The following is a 26,490-nucleotide window of genomic DNA, read 5'->3' on the forward strand; positions in this document are numbered from 1 at the left end:
GCTCTGTGGCGGTTCAATGATGAGACAGAACACAGGTTTATCCAAGCAAGCAAGCTGGTTAGCTGAAAAGGGCTGCTGCCTGTCAGCTTTCCACCTTCCCTTTTATTATATTTCTCCCCCCTGCGCATTACCTACTTCCACCGCAAAAAGACACAACAAAGGAATACATGACTTTGATTAATATTCTTATTTTCCAGCCTCTATCTACTACAATCCTAATTCTCAGGCCTTGAGGCCAGGCCAAGGAAGCTTCCCACGATTACTGTCCTTTAATTAACTTCCCAGGGTTCATATCTGGTCCTCGTCCTTGGATGGAGCAATGTGTTGCTCCTACACAACGGTCAGGGTGTGCCCTGACTGTTTCCAGGTGGATGGACTAAACATGAACCCTTCATTCCCCCGATTTTTGTTTAATTATACTCGGCCATCTCATGGTAGTCGTCAATTTGCTTTTGCAAGCAATTTAACTCCCAGACTGACAAGGACATAACTCGGGGAGCTTGCCAGGGCGAATCTCTACAAAGCCTAAGCAAAGAGGGAATACATTGTACACAGCAGCAGCAAAAAATAAGCCCAATGATCACAAACACAGCATAACCAAAAAGTTGTCGCAGCCATCCTAGAGATGGCAGCCAACCTGTAAGCCAATTCCAAAAGCCCTCAAACCCCACATCTTGACGTATGTGTGCCGTAAGATTGGCCAACTCGGCCAGTCTAGATTCTATGGAACGACTATTATCAGTTAAATTAAAACAACACATATGCCGAAACGTGGAACAGCCTAGGTGATGTTTTAAGAGCAGAAAATCAATGGCTGCTCTGTTATCCAAAATTGCATCCCTTAATTCGTGTTGCTCTGCATTAAGTAGGGCAATTGCCTGGGATGTTGTGTTAATTGCCTTCGCTGCAAAGCACGCCAGGGCATTTAGGGTTCTAGCTGTATAAGTGGCAAGCGCGGGGACCCCAACAATGGAGGCCGCTAAAGCAGTATACTCAGCGCGACTAAAAAGCTCAACATCTGCAACACAATTATCTGAAAGGGGTACACTTCTTTTACTGTGCCTTTGGCTGGCAAAAGGCAATATAAGCGTCATTCTACTAAGACAGCAAAGGGTGCCATCACTTAAATTTGCAGGAATATAACTAAAGGTGCGTGAGCCACAGGTAAAAAACCACCCTGATGGTAGGATGATATGGCCATAATTGTATGAAACATTTACAGCGTGGGAACAATTTAAGAGGGGTTGAGGAATTTGCCGACAGCCCAAGGGCACCTTTGTACTAGTGCAATTAACCACACGCGCACAGGTGACATTGTTGGCCCCGGCCGGGTACGGTGTGTGGAGGGATATAGCCGTGTGAGGCAAGGTATAGTTGGCCGGGCCCCAATTAGCCATGCCAGAGTACTGGGAAGAGAGATTCGCATAAGCAGCGAGCATCGTCTCATTCCCTATTTCCTCAGGGTGATGACATACTGGTATAAGGCATGTACCTAACAATTCTCCGGCTGCTACAGAATCAGACAAACAAAAGTGGGTAACATTTGCTATTGAAGCCAATCTTTCCCATATGTTATATGTCATTCGGGCCCGTAACGGGGGAAGCGCTCCCGAGCCAACCCCTACAGGAAATAGCAGGCACAAAAGGCATACAATCAGCACAGAATTAGCAGTGATTTGGGCGAGAATCGCCACAAACAAAGTCTCAGGAGTCTCTGGCTGTTGATTTGCTGCCAGTCTTCGTTGAGCCGCCGCGACCAATGCTTTTACTGCTCCCCATGTCACGGGCTGGCTTGGGACGCTACGCCTCTTCCGTTTCCGTCCCGCCGTTGTCGACCCGGGAGGCACCACGTTCTCCTCTAGGGTCAGCTGAAACTCCGGTATGGGGTTCGACAGCCCCTGGCGCCACGCCATGCTGTTTCAGTGCTGGTCGCACACACCGGGCTGGAACCCACAACGGTCCTGCAGGGAGAGACACAGCAGCATATCCCCGACCCCAAGTGATTAGAGGTACTGGGCCCAGCCACTGCGGATCGGGCAGCTGACGGTAAAAGACACGCGGTCTTTCCAGTACCTCAGATTTGTGAAAATGGCGATCCGCGGGGGTCTGCTGATCTGCGTTCAGTGTTAAATTATTTAAAGTAAACAAAAGGATATGCATTTGTTGTTGAATGTCTCCTAAGGTTCGGAGACGCAGCTCCCCTTGTTTTAATTGTTTATCAAGCAAGGTTTTGAGCGTGCGATTGGCACGTTCAACAATGGCTTGGCCCGTGGAATTATAAGGGATCCCGTGTTTAAGACGGACGTTCCATCGGGCGCAAAAAGTGGAGAGGGCTGTGGAGCAGTAAGCTGGGGCATTATCCGTTTTAATTTGGCTTGGGCGACCCATAACAGAAAAACAGGCTAGCAAATGGTGAATAACTTTAGCAGTGGCTTCCCCACGCTGTGGGGTTGCCCACAGAAATCCCGAATAAGTATCAACAGAAACATGTAAAAAGGAATAGGGGCGGAACTGTGGCACATGAGTGACATCCATTTGCCATAGCTGATTTGCTGCAGTACCTCTGGGGTTAACGGCATAAGAAAAAGTAGGAGCAGCAGCGGCACAGTGGGGGCAGGAACGAACAATGGAACGTGCATGATCAGCAGGAATGTGAAACTGCCGGGCCAAAACAGAGGCAGACTGATGGAAAAAGGCATGGCTTTCAATGGGGTCAGAAAAGAGGGAATTTACCTGACCACGTAACGCGCGATCAGCGCGTGCATTGCCCTCAGTGAGTGACCCAGGCAGAGGGGTATGACTGCGAATATGAGCAACAAAATAAGGGAAATTACGAGTGGAAATAAGATATTGCAAAGACAAAAATAGGCGAAGGAGGTCCACATCGACCTGAGGGGTAATGAGGGCAAGGGGTAAATGATCAATCACTTGATAAACATAATGGGTGTCCACAATTAAATTAAAGGGACAATCAGCGAAAAGTTGAAAGGCTAAAATAACAGCAGCCAGTTCTGAACGCTGCGCGGAACGCTGAGGCAGTGTAAAACGAGAACGCCAACGAGGGGGGTCACCTGATTGATAGGTGACGACACCTCGATGTGGAGAGCCATCAGTAAAAAGAGTAACAGCAGAAACAATGGGTTGAGAGCGGCTAAGACGATGAACAATTAGAGGCACCTTTTGTGTAATTACCAACCGAGGATCTTTTGGGGGATTATAAGAAATTTCTCCCACATAATCACAAAGAGCAACCTGCCAAGCCAAGGAGGTGTGGCACAAGGAATCAAATTCACTACGGGACAAGGGGAACACAATATCAACTAAATCAGTGCCAGTAAGTTGCACTGCACAGTGGCGGGCTTTACGAACAAGATCAGACAGGGCATCTAGATATGGGTAAATATTCCGAGGAGGAGTGGAGGAGAGGTACAGCCACTCTATGATAGAGACGGCTGTATTCGTACGGGGTACAAACAGAGCCGCAGTGGGCGTATGAGGGGTGGCAAGAAGAATCAGCCGTAGGGGACGGACCTCAGGGGGTCTGTCCACAAACTGCTGACTTAATGCTGCATTAATTTGTCGAATGCAGGCAATGTGCTCTTTAGTGATGGCAATAACTGCACCCGGTGCTCGGGCTCCACGTAGGAGCTCGAACAACGGCTGCAGCATTGAGGTGGGGAGACGAAAATAGGGCCGAATCCAATTTAAATGACCCAAAATCTGTTGTAATTTAACAAGGGTTAGGGGTTGAGGTAGAATTAGTGCCGGACGAACCGGAGCAGCATAGGTTTGTAAAACCTTATGGCCGAGGTAGTGGTAGGGATAAGAGCGTTGGATTTTTTCTGGTGCCACCAACAGGCCATTTTGGCCGAGGATTTGAGACAAAGATTCAATCTGTTGTTCCGTGACCTGGGGACCACTAAGCAAAATGTCATCCATATAATGGTAGACCTTTAGCGTAGGGTACCGGGCACGAAAAGGGGTGAGGGCCCGATCCACAAAAAGCTGACACAAGGTTGGACTATTTTGCATTCCCTGGGGTAAGACCTTCCACTGATACCTTTGAGAGGGTTGCTGATTATTATATTGTGGCACCGTGAACGCGAATTTTTCGCGATCATGTGGGCAAAGGGGGATGGTGAAAAAACAATCTTTTAAATCTAATACACAGAGCTGATCGGTTTGAGGAATTAAATTTGGATTTGGTAATCCATATTGCAAGGGGCCCATAGGTTGGATGCATTTATTTATTTCCCTTAAGTCATGTAACAGCCGCCATGCACCGGATTTTTTCTTAATAACGAACACCGGGGTGTTCCAGGGACTAGTAGAGCTTTCCAAGCGCTGTGCCAGCAAATGCTGCTGCACAAGCGATTGAAGCGCTTTTAGCTTTTCTAGAGGGAGGGGCCACTGGTCAATCCAGACGGGCTCTAAGGATTGCCATACCAAGGGCAATGCGGAGGGCAATGTGGGTGAGGGAGGATTTTGAGCCATTAGATATTAATATCGAGGGTGGTGTCCAGCTTTGCGAGTAAATCACGGCCCCAAATATTGAGGTGGACAGGGAGCACAAAAGGGCGGATAGTAGCAAGGGTACGGCCTCCCGGTTTAGAGACTGTGACCCAAGACAAACTCTGTCGCCCGGGTTTACTACCCCCGATCCCCCACAACTCTTTAGAAGGAACCGTAGGCCAACTAACCGGCCACTCTGGATCACGAATCACCGTAACGTCAGCTCCAGTGTCCACCAGCCCTGTGAAAGGAACATCATTTAAGAGAAGTGTTAACTGAGGTTTCGAGGGGCGGACTGACATTGTCAGAGCAACAAGTGGAGAGGACGTGCTGTGAGACGGCGAGTGAGACAACGTTGATCCAAAGCCGCCTCCGCCCCGAGTTCGATCCTCGGCAGCTGGCACCTGATAGGGGACTAAAATCAATTGTGCAATTGATCGTCCACGCGGGAGTGACTGTGGAAGATGAGTCCACACCTGAACCTTAATAATGCCGGTGTAATCGGCATCAATGACCCCGGGGATGACAAAAAAGCCCTGTTTCCCAGCATGAGAGCGAGGGAGAACGAGACCCACAAAGCCGGCAGGGAGAGGTCCCGTCACCTGGGTAGGTATGGCGCAGACCTCCCCTGGCAGCCGAAAATCAGTGTCCTCCTGCATGATTAAATCAAGCCCTGCACTTCCAGCAGTCGCCGCCCTCATAGAGTCTATGGATTTTAAGGCAGAGGAACGGTTGTCTGAGTGGGAAACACCCCCGTTTGGCCCTGGGTTCGGGGGGGACCCGCCGCGCGGTTTCCCGGCCCGCTACGACACTGATTAGCCCAGTGATAGCCCTTTTGACACTTGGGGCACTTTTTTGAGGGTCGGGCGGGTGCCTTTGATGAGCGGCACTCCCGCTGGAAGTGACCCTCCTTGCCACAGCGGTAACAACGCTTCCCCTCTTTTCCGGTTCTTTTTAGGGCGGCAGCCAGAACTCCAGCTTTATGGGCTTGTGTGCCGATGTTTTGGCACGCCCGTAGCATGTCTGAGAGCTCTAAAATGCCAGAGGCTTGCGCCGTCTGGAGAGCGCGGCGGCAATCCTCATTTGCATTTTCAACTGCCATTTTTAACAGGATTTCCTGAGCTGCCGCAGCGTTATCCACCTGTCGGAGGATAGCCTCCTGCAATCTGTTGGTAAAATCCAGAAAGGACTCTGATGCACCCTGACGGATACTAACAAAGCTTTTAGTAGGCTTGCCTGAATCCGGGACCTTCCGGAAAGCATGCTGGGCGCAGGTGGAAATAAGGGGGAAGAGGGCCTGAGGGAGTTGAGTTTGCATCTCAACGGTAGCAAACGGTCGCTCCCCTGCCAAGTGCTCAAAAATAATACCTTCCGCTCTATGAATCTGGGCCTGGCGTTCCGCCTCCTGCCGATACTCACTAATCCAAATAACATATTGACTGGGTGACAGCATCATGCGCAACAGCGCCTTCCAATCTTCAGGGATCAGGGAGTATCCACTACCTAGCCCTTCAATGAGACCACGCACAAACGTGCTAGTCAGACCGAACTCGCGAATTGCTTTCTTTACCTCTCTAATCACCGAGTAAGGCAAACTGACCCAGGTTCCAACCGGGTTGCCCTGGCCATCGTTCTGCCAGGTCACCGGACAAACCGAGACCAGCTCAGCCAGCTCCTCTGCTGTAAGATCTGAGCGAGCCTTCGCTGCGTGAACCATTTGTTGCACCAGCGAAAGCCTCTGAGCAGATGCAGACGACCCCCTGGGGGGCCCCGAAGCATGGGGTTTCAGGGGGGGATGGTAATCACAGACTGGCTCTGGTGGGGAAGGTAAGGGAGGCGGTGGTAATAAAGGCACTGGGGGCGAAGCAGGGAGAGGGATGGCTGCAGGAGCCGACGGCGGTGGCGAAATCGGCAGCCCCTCTGTTGGTGCGGGAGAGGGTTCTTCCGAAGCGACACACTGTGTTGCATCGGTAGGAGGGGGGGTGGCTGCAGGAGCCGACGGGCGTGGTGAGATCACCAGCCTCGCGAGGGAGGGCCTGTCCGAGGCAACACGCTGTATCGCATCGCGGCAGAGGTGCCAGGCATGTAAAGCCTGCACGGGCGCCCGAGGCTCTTCATGCAATGTCTGGCCCAACCGCTCCCAGTCCGCTAGCTTAAGGGTTCCGGCTTCAGGGTACCACGGGCACTGGGCACTCACCTCCTGTAGCAGGAGAGTGAGTTCTCGAGCGGGGCAGTCATGCTGAGCCTTACGCAGCAGATACTGTAGCTCATTGCGGTGTTGCACTTGCAAAGCAGAGAGGGAGCTTCCCATACTTACCACAATGAAAAATACTCACCGGGATCCGCGAAGCGGATGAGTGACGCGTCTGAAACCCTTGCCGGGCGAGGTGAGTGCTGAGGGCCCCACGTTGGGCGCCAGTTGTGGCGGTTCAATGATGAGACAGAACACAGGTTTATCCAAGCAAGCAAGCTGGTTAGCTGAAAAGGGCTGCTGCCTGTCAGCTTTCCACCTTCCCTTTTATTATATTTCTCCCCCCTGCGCATTACCTACTTCCACCAAAAAGACACAACAAAGGAATACATGACTTTGATTAATATTCTTATTTTCCAGCCTCTATCTACTACAATCCTAATTCTCAGGCCTTGAGGCCAGGCCAAGGAAGCTTCCCACGATTACTGTCCTTTAATTAACTTCCCAGGGTTCATATCTGGTCCTCGTCCTTGGATGGAGCAATGTGTTGCTCCTACACAACGGTCAGGGTGTGCCCTGACTGTTTCCAGGTGGATGGACTAAACATGAACCCTTCATTGCTCTATCGATGTGGTCTCTGGAAAATGAGATTCAGGTGGAGGAGGGCATAGTCAGTCCATTCAGAAAAGTCAGTGACCATCCAATGAATAAGACAACTGGCCCTATATAACCCATTCAACAGATATGCATTGGGTAGTTAGGATTGGGTTAATATTTGAGTACTGACATTGTCCTGGACCCTGTAGCGAACACAAACATAGTCCCTGCCTTTACCTAGTTACAGAATTACCTTCACTGCCTATAAAGTTCACTCCAGGCTTTTAAACACAGAGGCCTAGCCACATTCAATTTTTTTTTTTTTTCTTAAAATTTCCCATCGTCGCGATCACTGCTGCAGATCTACTGGTGCTATCAACAGGGGAAGTTCTACTCCAGCTCGGCTGTTTGTATTTCAGCTCTTGTGTTACCTAGATCTGCTCTGAGCAGCACTGGAGGACATGGGCAAACCATCTACTGTCCCAGGCCATGCTGCCTGGGAGGTAGCAACTGTCAGACATGTTAGGGAAAAAAGTTTAGTGTAGAGCCAGCCAGGGTGTGAGTTCTCATAAACAGGAGAGAGGGTCTTATGAACCGGATGGGTCTACTCAAAAACAACAGTTTGGGTCCATAGGCACTACTACTAAGAGAGATGCTCATTTTGCTCTCTTACAGATCTGAAGGACTCACTGTCCCATTTTGAAAAGCAACCACCTAGAAAGGAATCTCTTTTATTTTTCAATACTATGTTAGAAACAAACGATAACTATCTGCAAGTCTCTAAGGAAGGGTAAGAATGGGATACATACATGCATGGTTGGGAGAGGGACTTAGGGCCCAGTGCCTCTTTCCCCAGAACAGTGTCAGGACATTCGGCAAAGAGCTTTATCAGACAGTCCAGTAATATTTCTGCAAAGTGATGCCCTAGCAGCGACCTGACCTCTGAGCTACACAGCTGTTAGAGGAGCTGTGAGGAGTAAGACACTTTACTTGGTGTAGGGGTGCAAAATGCAAACTCCTGGAAGCAAGTGTAAGTAACAACTGGTGGTGACTAATGTGGAAGTCTTTCCCAGTGGGATTTTGAATGGATGATCTTGTTCTTCAGGCAGTTCATGTCCTGGAAGAAAGATCAACTTGTTAGCAGACCAAAAAAACCCACACTCTGGAAAAGTGAACATTTTAAATCGCTGAGAATAAAGAGCTCAGCTGGCATGGACCCAAACTGTTGTTTTTGAGTAGACCCATCCGGTTCATAAGACCCTCTCTCCTGTTTATGAGAACTCACACCCTGGCTGGCTCTACACTAAACTTTTTTCCCTAACATGTCTGACAGTTGCTACCTCCCAGGCAGCATGGCCTGGGACAGTAGATGGTTTGCCCATGTCCTCCAATGCTGCTCAGAGCAGATCTAGGTAACACAAGAGCTGAAATACAAACAGCCGAGCTGGAGTAGAACTTCCCCTGTTGATAGCACCAGTAGATCTGCAGCAGTGATCGCAACGATGGAAAATTTTAAGAAAAAAAAAAATTGAATGTGGCTAGGCCTCTGTGTTTAAAAGCCTGCAGTGAACTTTATAGGAAGTGAAAGTAATTCTGTAACCAGGTAAAGGCAGGGACTATGTTTGTGTTCGCTACAGGGTCCAGGACAATGTCAGTACTCAAATGTTAACCCAATCCTAACTACTCTCTGAAGAGCAGGAAAATCCTGGATAGTGACTGTCAGAGCAAGTAAGAGATGTCTGCTGTCTTGAGTTAGCCACACACAGCAAATTAGTTGGGAAGAGCGAATATAATTTGCCTTTAAAGTGAATTTACCAATAATACTCAGAGACTTGGGGGGTGAAGAAGCTAGAGAAGCACCGAGCACCATCACTGTGTGTATAGCTCGAAATTACAATGTGTGTGTCTCCTCTTTACAATATTTTAAAAACTTGGCCGCTCTTGCAGGTGTGACAGCCCTTTTCTTCTTGGGGCTGCTCTGACATGTTAAAGGAGAGAGACGTACACGCACATTGTGCTCCCAGGGTGGGAACTTTACTTTCGTTCTTAGTTGTTGCTTCTCAGTCAGTAATTAAGGCTGGAAGTTTCTGGCCATGCATGAGGAAGATGAACTAGCCACACAGCTGGTGACTAGATGAGCTGCCCCAGCTCATTGTCCAGGAGACCATAAAGGACTTAGCAGCGTCGTGGGGCATCATCCAACCGGGTCTGTTGGAGGTACTCTCGCTGTCCTGTCTACAGCAGTGAAATGGGATTGCTCTGGCCTAGCTGGGGTTAGGCCTCCTCCTTACCCTGAGGTGAGACTGGTGTTGGCAGGTGTTTCCCTGGCCAAGCACTAACCTTGCTTTCTACTGAGCCTGCTGCTGCAAGTTCGTGATCTCGTCTCCCATGACCTCTCCCACCCCGCAGCTGCTGTTGACTTCATTTGGGGTTACGAACGCTCCATGCGTCTGAAAACCAGGCCCTGTGTGATTTGGGTCACATGGGACGTCTGTGGTAGAGGTGGGAGTGAAGTGCTGGGCTCCTGACTTCCATTCATGTGCTTTAACCCCAGAGCCACCCTTCCTCTCTGCTGGTGGGAATAAAGGATACAGGATCACGTGTAGCTGCGGCCAGCACCATAACCTGGGGTAAGTAGGACGTGATCGGGTCAAGCCAGCTGAGCTTCTGAAAGGGAAGGTGAGTGAGGTAATAGCTTTTAGTGGACCAGAGAGACAAGCTTTCGAACTCCACACAGGTCCTGAAGAAGAGCTCTGGAATTCGCCTGCGTGTTTCTTTCCCAACAGACGTTGGTCCAATAAAAGCCATTACGTCACCCACCTTGAGGCTCTAACATCCTGGGTCCAACACGGCAACACCACCACTGCAAACAACCATGGAAAATCAATATGCCTGAGCAAGGTTCTGCCGTGGAGTAGAGTAATAATCGGGGGGCCCTCGCGCCTAGCTGCTACGCCAAGCAAAGGCAGGCTGCGAGCAGGTTGCTATTTAATAGCTGTATTAATGGATTGGATGAGGAAGTGGACGATGAGCCAGTGAAGCTGGCTGATGAGTTGTTTCTGCTGGTAAAACCCACAGAAAGTTGTGTGGGTCATTAATTAGATTCCTTGCAACAGCCGTTGCTGATGGCTGCTGCTTCCATCGGCACCAGTTCTTCAGCAAAGTAACGGATTCAGATAAGAAACCAGGCCACTGAGGGAAGAGAATGTAGTGTGCCAGAAGCTGTCTCATTTTAACCTGTGCTCTCCCTGTATTTTTAATCCCTGTAATATTCACCCCTTGATGAGAAGATTAATATTAACACTTAGAGCTTTTCATCCACGGCTCTCCAAGCCCTTTAGAACCCCGGTGTGCTGGCTCCCCGTCCTGTGCTATGGGACAGAGGAAGTGAAACAGCAGAGCTTGCAGTGGGAAAGACAGGAAACCAGGACACTCTCCATTCTCACTTGAAGTGCATATAAAGCCTCTACAACTGCGCAGCCAGTCTCTGCTACTACGATTATTTGTATTACAGTTGCACCGCCCACAGTTAGAGCCCATCAGGCGAGCAGGATGGGCCAGTGGGTGGGGGACTGAACTGGAAGGCCTAGGTTCTAGTCCCTTCTCTGCCACTGACTTTCAGTGTGACCTTGGGCAAGTCACTTAGTGGCTCTGTGCCTCAGTTTCCCATCTGTAAACTGGGGCTAATAGCTCTGCCTCATAGGGGTATTGTGAGGATGACTCTGTTAAAGACTGGGAGGTGCTTGGATGTTATGGTGAGGAGAGCCAGAGAAGTGCGTCCAGGCACTAGGCAAACACATGACGAATTTACGGTTTATCTGGGGACACAGGGTGGGCGGAGTGAGCATTGTCCGTAGGTTACACTTGAGACCGAGTGACTCTCCCAAGCTCACAGAGGAAGCCTGAGGTAGAGCAGGCACTGAACCTAGTTCTGCTAAATGGCAGGCCGCTGCCTTAACCACAGGACCCGCTGCCCTTTGGCTAGCACGAAACTTGAACAGGAAGTTAATCAAAAGCCCCTGGGGTGGCTGAACCAGGTGCACATGTTCAGCTGATGATCTCTTCTGCTCAGGCTAGACACAATACAACCTGGGAGACTGGCATGAACGTTGCACTGGACGGGGTCATCCTTCAGAACCCTCTAGCAAAGAGGCTTATGCAAAAAACCCCAAACAAACTGAACGCTAATTTCTACTAGCACGGAGCAGCCTGCAGACAGTAATAGCACCAGACCCGGCTAGTTTTTCCTGCAATCCTTCCATCCCCAAATCTTAACTTGACCAAACTTGGCCTTGTTAAAAAACTCAGCTTGGACATTAAACTCAGATGAAGTTTGTGCCTCTATTTATTAAGCCACCAGCTGAGCAAAATGTCAAACACACGTCTGGTTGCAAGGCTCTTTGTCTCTCTCTGGTATTTGTGTACTGGGACAGATTTTGCCCTCTGACTTTCGAAGAGGCATGTTTTTTCTAAGATAACAACAATGCTCAGCCTATGATCCTCAGCGTGAAATCCAGGACAGCCAGAGGCGGGGAGAGTTCTGAACACATGACGTGTGTAAATCCGTGCAATGATGTATCACTAATGCTCAGCTGGGACTGAATTTTTCTGTACCCTGCTACAGGACCTAGAGAATCTCAGAACGCACAACGGCTACTGGGCTCAGTAGAGTTTTCACTGGGAAACGTATCTCACATCTCAGCTTCCTTACCGCTCTTATTCACAGAATCGGTCACCCCTTCTCCATTTCCCTCCCCTGTCTGGCGCTCTTCCAACATAACCCCAGATGTCTTCTAAACACATCTGCATTTGCTTTAATGACCTAATTCGTCACGTTGGAATATCTATCTATCTATCTCTCATCCACGTGTGCTACCTAGATCTGATGTGGTGCTAAAGGACATGGTCTATAGTCAACCTATTGAGCTCTGTAGTCTAATGTTCACTTACTCTCCCGTTGGGCACACATGGTGGAGTTCTATGGCCTGGGTTATGCAGCAGGTCATAGAATCATAGACTATCAGGGTTGGAAGGGACCTCAGGAGGCCATCTAGTCCAACCCCCTGCTCAAAGCAGGACCAACACCAACTAAATCATAGGTCAAACTAATCATAAATGGTTCCTTCTAGCTTTAACATCTATCAGCCAGATACTCAACTGGTGTAAACCGAGGTAGCGTCGTTATGGATTCTGAAACAATAGCAACACCTTAGAAACCCAGAGATCAGCTTCCCCAGGGCAAGAAGTTTATCAGTTTTGCAAGAAATCATTCTGGATAAAATCAGAAGTGATTGCGCTCGGTCTGTCTGTCTGCCTGCCGCACTCCCTTCGTATGAAAGTGCCAGTCACGGTGCAATCATGTAAATAAAGAATGAAATGTTGTGCCTCTGCCCTAATTTTGGGCTGCTGCCCTGTCTGCCTTGGACTCCTTCCCCAGTCTGACCTACTCTTTACTCAGTTTCCCCTTGGGCGACGCAGATTTGCTCACCCTGTGTGGAAATTCTTTGCTCTCTGATGAGAGTGAGCTCAACTCCCTGAACCATTTCCCCATCAAAGCTGCCCTTAAGATTCCAAATTACCCCCATTATGTTTCCCTGTATCACGCTCTCTGCTCCAGCAGAAAAACATCCTCTAATAAACAGGCAGAGATGTGTATGTGATGTTTTAAATGGAGTCCAACCAACTCTTTGTGGAGTGGCTAACATCTTTTTGTCCTTTTATAACCCTCAGCTGAGAGAGCTCAGGAGCTTGTTAGCCCGATTTTACTGCAGCTGCGCACTTGACTGAGAGCTGCAGGAATTTTCCATCTATTAACAACTTGGAGTTTTTTTTCCCCCTTTACTGTCCCGCACCTCCCCCAGATCCTTACATTTTTATATTTTTCTGTGGGCTCTAACTTGTACGTTCCATTTCCTAACCTAGTTCCTAAGTCGGGCTCTGCTCTCTTTGCATATGATTGTGCAACATCATTCATTATCTTTATTGACACCACCTTCTTCACTGGGCCTCATGTGAACTTTGTCCTCTGGTGTTCCCTGGTCCCAGCCATTTTACTAGTGTATTAAGACGTGGCACTTGACAAAACCTTAACTACTGAATCCTCATGACAGCCCTGGGAAGAGGTGTCTTTATCCCCATTTTACACATGGGGAAGTTGAGGCCCAGAGCTGGGATGAGAACTCAGGAATTCTTGGTTTTCAGCCCATGGGCACTGAGCACATTGTTCCTATGTTCATGGCCTACACGCAGTGAAGTTAATGAAAACATAAAAGGCCTCTTGCTGCTTGGTTGCAACATCACACTACTTTATTTCTTAGAATTCAGAACAATGACACACAAGAACCTCAAAAGAGAGAGAGAGAGAGAGACAAAGCAGGCTGCTCCCTAAAACGGAGAAGCACAATTTAACCCCACCTCGCTAGAAGCTGGCTCTTTGCAGACTGAGTCTGAGTGCAGTGCAGAAGCCCAGATCACATGCTTCCCTACAGAGTCCCCTAGCTGCAAGCATGATCAGGAAATCACTAAAAGTGATAGCTTGTATTGAAAATGGTGTTAAAGTTACACCACAGTTGTCACAATTTCAGCTGAAGTAGGGTGACCATATGTCCCATTCTGGCTGGGACAGTCCCTTTTATCAACTGTCCTGGCAGTCCCTACCTTTTTCCCAAAACCGGATATGTGTCCCGGCTTCAAGGCAAAGCAGAGAGCTGCGGCTGCTGCCCAGAGGTCAGGTGAAGGCAGCGCTGTCTGCCAGCAGCAGTGGAGAAATTTGCTGTTGGTAGCAGGCACTTCCTTCAGAGCTGACCTCCGCCCTCCCAGCGGCATGGGGTTCGGTGGGTCAGCCCAGGTGGCGGGGGGAGTGAAGGAGGACGGCTCAGCTCGGGCGAGTCCTGAGCTGTCCTGTTTTTACTTTAAGAAATACCTAAGAAGCACCTGGCACCTTAGAGACTAACCAATTTATTTGAGCATAAGCTTTCGTGAGCTACAGCTCACTTCATCGGATGCATCCGATGAAGTGAGCTGTAGCCCACAAAAGCTTGTGCTCAAATAAATTGGTTAGTCTCTAAGGTGCCACAAGTACTCCTTTTCTTTTTGCGAATACAGACTAACAGGCTGCTACTCTGAAACCTAAGAAACACCCTAAGCTGAAGCCACCCAAGAGATGTCAGAGAGACAGGATGGGATGGAGGGAAGTGGTTTGGTGGTAGACAGAGAAAGAGAAATGTCTGAGCCCCCCATACAGAGATGACAGGTGACGCCAGATTGTCCAGAGACACAGTGTAAAGCAAAAACTGCAACGGACAGAGCCCTGAGTATCCACCCTCATACAGCGTGACAGAGAAGAGGAGGAGTTGAAAGAAAGTAGGACTAATTCAGAGAAGATCCCTCACAAATGGGTTAATATGTTGGAGTGACTGATTTCTGAGGAAAAATTCAAAGACATCGATATGGACAAACGATGACTAACACCACCACCACCAGTTATTCGGGGTCACTTAGTCTTCCATGTTTGAAGGATTTAGAAACTAGGAGACCCTTGTTGGGTCAGGCTGCGGCATGTTCTTCAGGGGGAAGTGGCAGGATCCCCTACCACATGAAACCGTTAAAACTAGACGAGACACAGCAATGGAGAGGAGACTGTGGTGCTACCCTGACAGAGGGGTTGATTAGACCGATTCATAGGCTTTTAATAGCTGTGATTCTTACCATCCCTTTGGGATTCTGGGTCAAAGAGCTTTGAGATCGGGCTGTCTCCTGACATCCGCAGATCTCTTGCTCCTGCATCTCTGAAACTGAATATTGTTACTGGTCAAGAGCCAGAAAAGGAAAAAGCAGCCTGCTCCATTTGCAAGCTAACAGCACAGAAGTAGGCCCATATCCGTCTCCTTCCTGCCAGGGCTCTAGGGGGAATGAATCCGTCTCTCATCATGCTTCGTGGGGATGGTTGATCAGTTGCTGTGTTTAGAGCTTTTACCAGGGGCATTGCTAAGCTCACTACAAAATCGTCTTGATTTGCTAAAGCAAAATAAGGCCAAGTAGAAACAAACCCAGGCATCTTAACATGAAAGCTACCAGAGCTCCATGGCTTTGTAACGGAATTGTCTCTGTCAGAGGGACTGAAGCAAGTCGCTTATTTTGAGCCTGTTTTGCTTGGGCTTTTTCTGCAGTGTGGATTGTTCTGGTGCACCCGGCAATAAGAACATCAGAATGGCCAGACAGGGTCAGACCAAAGGTCCATCTCGCCCAGAATCCTGTCTTCTGACAGTAGCCAGTGCCAGGTGCCCCAGAGGGAATGAACAGAACAGGTCATCAACTGGCATTTTAATTCTTGTGACTGGGTACATCTACCTCGTGATCCTCCTCCACATCTATCTATCCCCATATTACTGCATTCTTGTGCTCACGATTAATTGCAGACACAAATGATAGGATGCTGCCACCCAGCCACCTGATATGTGCAGGCAATCAGATGACATCACTAATTACCAGCATATAAATATGGGTGCAATTAATTCTGGGCACAAAACGGCACACCCAAGTTAAAGGCTGTCTTTCACAGTAAGGCACCATGTATTCATTTGCAGATAGGTGTAGCTATCAGATTAGATTATGTGGATGTTCTCCCTTCAAGTTACATCAGTCAGTGCTGAGATCACACTGTACAGTTGGAATGATTTAGGGTAATGGAAACTAGAAGAGCGTTACAGCTCATGGGGCATGGAGAAAAGTAAATGTCTTTAGAGCTGAGTCGGAGTCCATGGAAGTCAATGGAAACACCTCCCTTGACTCTCCTGGGCTTTGGATCAGGCTCTGCATGTCCAAACTCCCCAAGAACTGAATGTCCACCTCTTCATTTAGCAGATAACTCTACAGATTGGGGTTTCAGGCAACACCACCCCAACCCTGCCTTTGTTTTTCAAGTTCCAACGTCCATTGCATGCCCAAGAAGCTGGCATCATCATCCCATTCTGTTTAATCCTTCTGGCTTTAGAGAACCCATTGTTATCTGATGGCAGTTGCCTGTTTCAGGCTACTTCAATCCAGCCCTCCCTGCGATCTTGGCCGACTGCCAGGTGCTCTTTCGTAACAACATTGGTTAAATCTCAGTTAATACGGAGCAGGAAAGAAAATCAAGTCATTCCACTCGCAATTATACGGCAAGTCATTGCATAAGATCAGATATAAGCATCCAGCAGCTGTCAAAGCTGGCCCCTACCTAAATATTATCTCCAGGAGTGAATGTTGCTTTGTTCCTTGGCAAACAGGTTCCACCAGGCTGGCAATAAATCCAGAAAAATGTCCTGTCCAATTGATAACAATAATAGCACTTTGCACGCTTGTCATTCTTTCCAGATGAGTTCTCAGCATGCTTTGCAAACATCACTCTGTGAGGGGCAGTATCATTCATTATCCCCAGTGAAAATGAAACACGGGGAGGGTCAAAGGCCCAGATGTTCAAGTGTCCATGCATTTGGGGTGCATTGGTTTTGGGGTGCTTAACCGGAGATGCCGATACAGGTGCTGCCTACCCCCATTTCCCATGGATTTCAACTGGAGTTGTGGCTACTCTGGAAATCAGGCCCCTTTCATTGACTCAAGGTGGACACCCAAAAACTTAGAGGACAGTGAGGTCCGAATCCTCAAAGGGATTTAGGCACCTAAGGCCCATTGGGCCTTAGTGATTTGCCAGAGTTCACACAGAAAGCCTGCAACAGGCTCAGGAATAGAACCCAGGAGTCCTGCCTCTTGCTTTATGCACAAGCCCATTCTTCTCCCTACAAGACTACACCATGATTCAGTAACATGGTTCCCCCATCACAGGTGCTGACTTTTGTTTTTCCTGGTGGGTGCTCCACCCCCATTCCGCCCTGAGGCCCTACCCCCACTCCGCCCCTTCCGCCAAAGCCCTGCCTTCACCCCACCTCCTCCTACCCCCACCTTCGCCCCTCCCCAAGGCTCCCTCGCCCTTCTGCTGCTTGCTCCTCTCTGTCCATCTTCCCCCGAGTGCCTCCCGCCAGCCACTCACTGATCCACGGCCAGGCCCGGGGCCACTGAACAGCTGATTGGCGGCCAACCCCAGGGCCACCCAAACAGCTAATCATCAGCCAGCCCTCGGGCCACAGAACCACTGTGGCTGGCTATTTTTTTCCCATGGATGCTGGAGTCCTGGACCACCCACGGAGTCGGTGCCTATGTCTCCCATGGTTTGGCCCCTTTGCACAGGAAAGACTGAAGTGCGTTAAAACACCCTCAGGGCTCCACTGTGTTCCAGTCTGACCCCCGGGCATGGCCGTTTAGCCCATGCAGATGGGCTGTAAGAGGCAGAGCTGGGATCGGAAATCACTTTCTTGGGTGGTTGGATTTGGTTGCTGCCTGATTTGCCCAGAGTTTCCCAGCTTCCCTATTGCCCGCCCCAGCCCGGAGACACCGGCTTCCAGTCACATGCTGCCCTCACTGCAGGGCTGTGACTCCATTGTGGAAGCCGGGGCACCTGTAAGTCCCATGCCCACAGACCCCATCTTCCCCCAGTTCCCAGGGAGCTGGCAGTGGACGTGAGGTTTAACATGGCGGCCATTCACTACCACAGGGTCCCAGGGCTCCTGGCTGGATGCTCTGGAGAACGTTGGGCTTCCCCCTGGGGTTTTGCCCCTGGGACCCTTTCCACACTCCAGACCTGAGGAACGCAGTGCTGACAACGGAGGGTGGAGGGGCTAGTCGGGCTCAGGGGCTCCTCCCGATGAAAAGGACAATGAGGCCTAGCTCTTCTGCACCCAGCATTAGGTGTCCTCAGGGAGGAGGAATTAGCTTTATCCTGCTTCCCCTCTAGTCACTATCTCCCCGCCCCCATTGCTGGATGCTGCTCACTGTCCCGTGAGGAGATGGCGCATGGGGCGCTGTCCGGTGCCTTCTGAGGCACGGCTCGAGCCACCACACAATGCCCCGTGTGCTGAGCACTTAGCTCCTTTCCTGCCCGCGACTCCCAGCTTCCTGCCTGCTGAGCCTCTGCCCGGCTTCTGGGGCGTCTGGCGCATGCGCAAAGGGCGGGAGCTGGGGGAGGCGGGGGCAGTCGCACAAGCTCAGAAACGCTCCTCAGGTAACCCCCAATGGCCCGTTTTTGGCGGGCAGCCGGATGCTGAAGAGACAAGATGGTGGAGAGGAAGGAAACAAGATGGTGGAGAGGATGGTGGAGAGGAAGGAAACAAGATGGTGGAGAGGCGCTGTTGTGGAGAGACTTATGGGGGCCTCGCAGTTAGGCAGAGAGCTATGGGTGTAGACTGGGTGAAGATGAAAGGGTTTGAAGGAGAGGATAGAGATATGGGAGAGGGCGAACTAGTCCTGGGGGCCCTGAGGGAAAGAGAAGCAGTGGTGTTGTGGGGACACATGGCATCCTTTTTACAAGAGATTTCTTGGTGGGTCCGCTGGCCCTGGGCTGCCCCATCTCAAACTCCCCTTCTGCACCGGTCCTGTGGAGCTGTGTTGTGTGTGTGAATATCCTGGGTAGGATCTCCCATCTACCTTTGCAGAAAGCCAGCACCAGATCCACTGCGTCCACGGCCTTCTCTGCCCACGGAGGGGTGGAGGGACAGGACATGCCCCAGACATGAGGCTCCTCTACAGTGTTTGACTTGCTCACTCCCCTTTGCTCTTTCAGCCCTCACTTGGGCAAATCAGTGAAATCTCCTGGCAGGGTCATCCCCTTTCCCATCGGAGGGCACCTTCTGCCTTCTCATGCCTTCTGCATGGATATGGGGGAAAGGGGGCGTCCCACTGAATGCCTGCTTACGTTATTGCAGGGTTCCCCAAAAATCCCTTGGGTCAAAGTCTCTGCCAGTGTAAACTGACAGAGAATTTGGCCCCTTGTTCTACTAGTTTCCTGGCTACGTAGATCTAATTTATCTGGGAGATACTTCAGGTACTACAGTGAAGGGCTTTACAGAAAATAGACAGACAGACAGACAGGTGGATGGATGGATGGTTGGATCACTGAGCGGGTGGCCTCACCGTTCTTTGATTTTATAGCCAGTTTTCTGACAAACACAGATAAATATTAAAGCACAACATTAAAAACATGGGTAATCCTCACTGGACCAAAAAAATGACCATGATGCCTTTGTGATAAATCCCCATGCAAGTAGGTCAGGCTGCCGTTGAGTTCTTCCCGCCGTTCTAGGTGGGAGCTGTATGGTACATTAGAGACGACAATCCAGATTCAGTTCTCAGTTACATCGGAGCAAGTCCGTGGAAGCTGCATCCATATAAAGAGAGCGGCATCCAGCGCTGGCTGAGAGCGTGGAAAGAACACCAGGTTCTGATAGGGCCCGGAGCTGTTCCTAGTCCCAGTTCTCTGCAGCTTTGTTTGAAATTGTATACCTTGGCGGCCTTCCAGGAGTAAGGTAAACGTCGCTGTGCCTCGGTGGGTGGTCCTGCCTGCTGGAGAAGTGTAAAATGAAGAGAACTTGCCTTCAGAACATCGGCTCTGTGCCGGGCTTCAGTGTTGTTGAATTGGCCAGGCCCAGCGGGTTGTCATGAGCTGATTTATCATCGCCTGGGGTAGACAAGGTCAGGCTGAATTATGAAAGTGAGCTCTCTCTCTCGCTCTCCCGCTGTGAAGTTGAATAGCATGCAGCACGCTGCAAACTGTTATACAGTATAGTACGTGCAGGGTGACAGCTGGGAAATCAAGCACCCAGAAGGCAGAAAAGGGCAGGGAAGATGCATTATTCAGGCTTGCATTTAACAAACGAAAACAACTGTAGAAAAGAGCACAGATGTGCCGGAATGTCTATGCGACATTGGCTTAGACATCACAAGTCAGAGTCATTCCTCCCTGTTCCTTCTGGCTCAAGGTGCACAAAGAGGATTCTCTAGGCAAGGGTGTAAAGCTGGTGTCACCGGTTCCTACACCAACTGCTCCCCACAGCAGAAAGGGCATGTCAGGATCTGGGCAGAGTGTGCTTGAGCTCTGCAATTCTCAACTGGCCTGTGGCCCGTAGGGGACCTGAAGAGACTCAGTCTTCCTGGGTCCTTGTCTTCTGCAAGCCTTCTGCAAAAGGGTGAATTTCCTCTAGGTTTGCCTGCCTGATTTGCACATGCAGTTGCTCTGACTGCATGTGCAATTCCACACGCAACTCGGGCACCCGAATTGCTTGTGTGCTGGCCTTTGTGGCATAAACACGGAGCTGTTTTCAAAGATCAAAAGGGTTGTGCTTTAAAAGAGATCTAGGAAAATCCAGGGGGGAAACAAACTATCTGTTTCCCTACACAAAGCAAGGGAAACTGTCTAGCCCAGCTCAGGAAATCCTTTCAATCTGCCTGGAAAATCACAGGGCGTTTTGTTTGGGGATTTTTTTTATGAGTCTGTTCTATCCTTGCAGCCTCCACCTAGAGCTGTCAAATAAAGAGTGATCTCGGAAACAAGGCTGGGACGCCAGACCCCGCATTTAGCAGCTATAGCATTGTGTGCACCACAGCGGGTGGAACAATGATCTCTGTTCGGGACCCTGCACAGCAGCAAGCTAGCTGCTGAAGGGAACCCAGGGTGCAAGCACTGAAAATATTAAGATGCTGTGAGCACCCGCAAAAGCCTTGGGGGTTGCAGCTCCTTTGACTGGATCGTGGGGTTGTTTTCAAGCTCAGCAGCCATTTGCGATAGCTGGAAATGATGGGGCTGGGCTTTTTCCGTGGGGAAAAGATTGAGCTAAGCAAGCTTCTCTGCTACCCTGGTGCCGCCGGAACAAAAAGGGATTGAAGCACATAACCAAAGCCTAGCGCAAGTACATACCTGTCCCCCATTACTGCAGTATCCGAACACTGCATATTCTGGAATGCATTTAACCTCACAACCCTCCTGTGAGGCAGGGAGGTCCTATTACCCCCATTTTACAGATTGGAAACTGAGGCACGGAGAGGCTAAGTGACTTGACCAAGGGCATATAGAAGAGCTGCGACAGAGCAGGAAATTGAACCTCAGTCTCCAGCATCCCTAACCCTAACACTTTCATTAGGCGGCTTTTGCAGCCAGAGACTGTCTAGGTGCCCAGCTGTAGGCCAGTCACCTCTGGCAGCACATCAGCCACCTTATTCTTAAAGGGGCAGCTCCCATTTCTCTTACATAACACCACCGTTCACAAAAATGTATCAGTAAGAAGAAACAAAGATTCAAAATTGTTATTAACACTGAACCCCGTTCGGAAAGATCTCTTCCAGGCAGCTCCCAAATGCAGTGGTTTCATTTCTTGGCGTCCCCCTGTTTTTTGAAATGGTGAGTCAGTTACAAACAGGATGTCACTGGAATCAGCTCCTCTCATCTGTCTCTTTCAGCGCACAAGACCAGCTTTTTGTTTCATTTCATGCTGGATTCAGCAGTTCCCTTGTGGCGCAGAGGCTTGGCATGAGACTCTGATCTCATTTGCCCTGGAGTAAATCCGGCGTGACACCGCCGAACTCGATGGCATTACACTGGGTTTGGAACCAGTAAGAGCCAAGAGCCACAGCAGGCCCATGATTTGGAAAATGGCTTGCAGTCCTGGGCACTTTTCTGTAAATGTATTACCACTGTACAATGCCAGACAGCTCGCACTGGGGACTGGCATGTGTAAGCTCCTTGGAGCAGAGTACATCGATGTAGCTGTCCAGGTATTTTTAACCACACTTATTACCACATAATCTGAGCCCGGTGGGCTCAGTGCTGCAAGGAGTTCTGTGCTGGCCCAGAGCCCCGTTGAAGTCAAACTTGGCCAAGGCAAGACAATTCCAGGTGCATGCCTGTGGGCCGGATTTGCTGAGCCATGAATCGCCATTAGGCGATCCCTGCAAGGATGCAGTGAGGACTAGAGAAGCAGTGAAAAGACTCGTACTGGGCCTTTAGACCAGACTCAACTCAACTCAAGTCACCGCTCTGTGCCTCAGTTTCCCTGCCTCTATTGGACTTTAGATTAGGCTGTCCATTATTATTATTATAATAAGAAAAGGAGGACTTGTGGCACCTTAGAGACTAACCAATTTATTTGAGCATGAGCTTTCGTGAGCTACAGCTCACTTCATCGGATGCATGCTCATGCTCAAATAAATTGGTTAGTCTCTAAGGTGCCACAAGTACTCCTTTTCTTTTTGCGAATACAGACTAACAGGGCTGTTACTCTGAAAACTATTATTATAATGATTATTATTTATTAGCAGGAACTGTAACCAAATGATTGTGAGATCATTAGTATTACACCCCTGGAGTTTATTTCCCTTCCAACAAGTCTCCACTCGGTTCGGTTGTATTCGTATGAAATCAGAGGGCCTAATTCTCATTCACCTTCACACCCCTTTGCAGCTCTGGCAAGGGAAAGGGGCCCTCGGCCAAACGAAAAGCTGACCCTTTGGCAGAAGAGAAACCAGGGCAGAGATTTCACAGCTGGCCATCATCACACTGCGTGAATGTTTGAAACCAAGCCTGGGGAGCCAGGATTGTCAAATGCCAGCCCCATGTGTGAATTCCTCTTGGCAGCAGTCCAGGGTTTGCACCTGAGCTCTAAAGGGCTAACAGCTTCTCTCCTGCAAACTGGATTTCAGTGAAACAAGCTCCGTCACGCCAGTGAAGGGCCGGGATCCTTTTTAAACATTTTAAAACGTATGTCATAAAGGCCCCAAGAAGATATCCCTTCCAGTCAGCTCCTATTCAACAGCTACATGCTGGCGTGGAGAAATTACCGTGGGGTTATTGCCTGGGAGCTCTGAAATCTACCAGCTCTAGCACCCAGGACTTTCCCTTATTATTATTATTATTATTATTGATTTGCATTGTGGTAGCACCTTGGAGCCACAGTCGCTGACCAGGGCCCCCTTGTGCTTGGAGCTCTTAGATTGGCACCATGCCATTGGCAGATGGCACGTGATCAGAATCTGGCTGCCAACAGTCCAAAGAGCAAGAGCCGTGATCACGGGGCTGAGCCGGGGAAGAGACACTGTAAAGCCTGGCCTGCTCCAGGGCTCAAGTCACCTGAACTTTCCTCCTTGCATTTGCCACCCATGGAAGACAGTCCCCTCCACCAGCTGACGTCCCATGATTCCCTCCGCTTGCCCTCTCCCAACCTGCAGTGCCCAGTGTCTGTGGCAGAGGAGGAGAGAAATTGATCCTTCCGTTGGTTCAGCTATGGCCCCTCTGTGCTTAGATCTTCAAAGGGATTTAGGCACCACTGATTTCAATGGGACTGAAGTATCTAAATACCTGTGAGGGTCTGCACCTTGTGGGACGCACAGGTTGGCGTGGAGAGCTGCAGGAGCTATGTAGCATACTAATAATATTACGTGGATAACACTTCACCTCCATAGAGCATCATTATCCCCTTTTAGAGGCAGGGAAACTGAGTCACAGAGCAGCAAAGTGACTTGCCCCAGCTCACTGAGCCAGTCCACAGCAGATCTGGGAAGAGAACCCTGGTCTCTTAACTCCCAGTCCTAGCACAGCAGCTGCAGCTGGGAGCAATCAGGCTCTGAGACCACAACTGTGCTCTGGGTAGACAACTTGCATGTATCCCCGGTTTTAATTAACAGCATGAATTACTGGCTGGCGTCACATTACAGACCCACAGAAATCTGAGCCCTAAGCCTGAAGGAAGAGGAGGAAAATCAACGGGGGAGGGGGGAGGGAGCTACTATACCCTCCTTGATTTCACCAGTTATGGCTCTTCTGTCTAGATCATGGTATCTCGGCTATGAATCTTCCGATGGCACCTGGCCAAACATCTCTAAATTCTCTTTTCCTGCGATGAGGCAGAGTCCTCGGGCACTCTGCAGCTAGACAGACAGATGGCCGGACAGAGAGACAGATCACTGAAGATATTTAGTCCCTCTCTGATAGTCTCCATGCTAATATCAATACGCCCCCTCTGCGGATACCTCCGCCCCTTCTATTAACCCCTTGTCCCCTGCTGACCTGGCTGCCATGGCTCCTGCTTACAGCATTGTTTGCGAAGAGGATACAGGGCTTGATCCTCCCACTGACTTCACCCAGGCGTGGAAGCCTGCTCCAGGCTCTCCGGTGATGCAGAGGGTGTGGATGTTCTGATTTACCGTGAACAACGCATGTCAGGAGGCCATTCCCTGCCTGTGCCCACGCGCTGGCTGTGCGTGCTGAGGCAAGGCGAACCGAGTGTGCATTGCTCCAGTGAGCAGGAAGGCTGTGTGACACGGACGCTTTGAAGGCACCGGCATGGCCGACCAGCTGACGGAGGGGCAGATCGCAGAGTTCAAAGAAGCCTTCTCCCTCTTCGACAAGGACGGGGATGGGTCCATCACCACCAGCGAGCTGGGGACCGTCATGCGGTCGCTGGGGCAGAACCCCACCGAGGCCGAGCTGCAAGACATGATTGGCGAGTTGGACGCAGACGGCAGTGGCACGGTGGACTTCCCCGAATTCCTGTCCATGATGGCGAGGAAGATGAGGGACACGGACAGCGAGGAGGAGATCCGGGAAGCCTTCCGGGTGTTCGACAGGGACAAGAACGGCTACATCAGTGCGGCGGAGCTGCGGCATGTCATGACCAACCTGGGCGAGAAGCTGACGGACGAGGAGGTGGACGAGATGATCAAGGAGGCCGACAGCAACAGCGATGGGCAAGTCAACTACGAGGAGTTTGTACGGATGATGACGGAGAAGTGAAGAACTGACTTTCCTGGTACCGCATTCACTCATTCATTTGCTTCCTTTCACTGTAACCTGTCGGTCAGTGGTCTGTCCCCTCTTGCCCAAGGCCTGTGCATGTCTCTGCTGTTCTGTTGGTTTCTTCCCCTGTATTCTATTACTTTATTCTAAAGGCTGGCTGTGACTTACCCTGTTTGTTAGCTAAGCCCTGTGGCTCATCTGAAATTTAGCGTCTCTGGTTACACACCTGGTTTATGCCTCTTGCAATAATTAGGTTTCCTTTAGACTAGGCAGCATGTGGCGTTGGAGCCTACGTGTCCCAAGGACAGTCAACAAATGGGGCCCGATCCTTCCGGCCCTTACTCCTGTTGACATCAGTGACTATCCCTAGGAGCAAGGATTCCTCAACAGGGCTGGGGTTTTGCAAGATCACATCCTTGGCAATTTGCACAGACTTTCAAGCCAGATCCAGACCCTGCCTCTGCCATTGGGTCCATGCAAGCAGACCCTCACTCTGAAGCGGGGCCCTGCTGAAGTCACTGGGGTTCCATACGGGCACAAGGGTTCACTTGCATGGATATGGATGCGAGACTGGGGCTGTATGCTCATTATTAGTTTAAAAAAAAAAGGACCAAGCCACAAGTGGGGGGAGGGATAGCTCAGTGGTTTGAGCATTGGCCTGCTAAACCCAGGCCTGTGAGTTCAATCCTTGAGGGGGCCATTTAGGGATCGGGGGCAAAAATTGGGGATTGGTCCTGCTTTGAGCAGGAGGTTGGACTAGATGACCTCCTGAGGTCCCTTCCAACCCTGATATTCTATGATTCCTATAAATCTTGTTCTTGATCTGGAAATTCTTCCCACTGCCCCCCCCACCCCCCAACCTCCCCGGAATTCTGGGACACCTGTTGTGAGGGTTGGGTTCACACCCACAGGCACTTGCCTAAGGGGAGTTTCACTGTGATCTTAGCTGGTGTCTGTCTGTCTGAGTTTGTCTTTGTGCAGCACAGAAGTGGATTCTGCTGGGCTGGGTAGAAGAGTCACAATGCAGAGGCCAGATTCCATTTGAATTTGAACGCTAGACACCAGCAAACATGAATAAAGACGAGCGTTTGGCCTCCCCTAAGATTTGCCAGCGGCCTGAATTGCAAAATGAGGACTGACTGCATGAGCTTCTATAGAAATTTTCTCCAAGGAATTTGTGGCCAGCCTGGGAATACATCCTAAAGAAATCTTTGTACTGCTGGCACTGCCTCTGTCTTATTCCTGATGGTACAAACCTTAAGGGAAGGGGAGAGGATAGGCGAATAAGTTAGATGCTCATTTTCTCTCAGGGGTTATTTGCCTTTTAGGAAACAGGAAATTTGGCTGTTAAGGATGCACACAGTCGATAGCTACATCTGCACTGTGACTACCATTTGGGCGACGTTGCAGTTCCCTTCAGACGTCGTCCATTGAAATGGTTATCAAAACACTGGGAAGCGTAAAGCTGTAATACTGCAAAATGGGTGTCTTATTCAGGTGCAAGGCTGGCCATTCAAACTGGGCCCCCTTTGCTTTT

General features: G+C 49.9%; 1 protein-coding gene and 1 long non-coding RNA gene across 2 annotated transcripts; one reads left to right on the forward strand and one right to left on the reverse strand.

Moving 5' to 3' along the window:
* Positions 1-100: 100 nt before the first annotated feature.
* On the reverse strand, positions 101-24,438 carry LOC141980938 (uncharacterized). The gene is made up of 5 exons (XR_012637632.1): positions 24,225-24,438; positions 9,641-9,925; positions 6,849-7,059; positions 4,701-4,753; positions 101-1,961 (listed from the first exon to the last, which is right to left on the reverse strand). It is a non-coding gene; the product is annotated as an uncharacterized LOC141980938 (long non-coding RNA).
* A 44-nt stretch (positions 24,439-24,482) lies between these two features.
* Positions 24,483-25,682, forward strand: LOC141980937 (calmodulin, striated muscle). Its single transcript, XM_074942716.1, has one exon. The coding sequence runs from the start codon at positions 24,501-24,503 to the stop codon at positions 24,948-24,950; it is 450 nt and encodes a 149-aa protein (XP_074798817.1). The 5' UTR covers positions 24,483-24,500; the 3' UTR covers positions 24,951-25,682.
* The last annotated feature ends 808 nt before the right edge of the window (positions 25,683-26,490 follow it).

Source organism: Natator depressus, chromosome 1 (assembly GCF_965152275.1).
Source record: "Natator depressus isolate rNatDep1 chromosome 1, rNatDep2.hap1, whole genome shotgun sequence".
Classification (NCBI taxonomy): Eukaryota; Metazoa; Chordata; order Testudines; family Cheloniidae; genus Natator; species Natator depressus.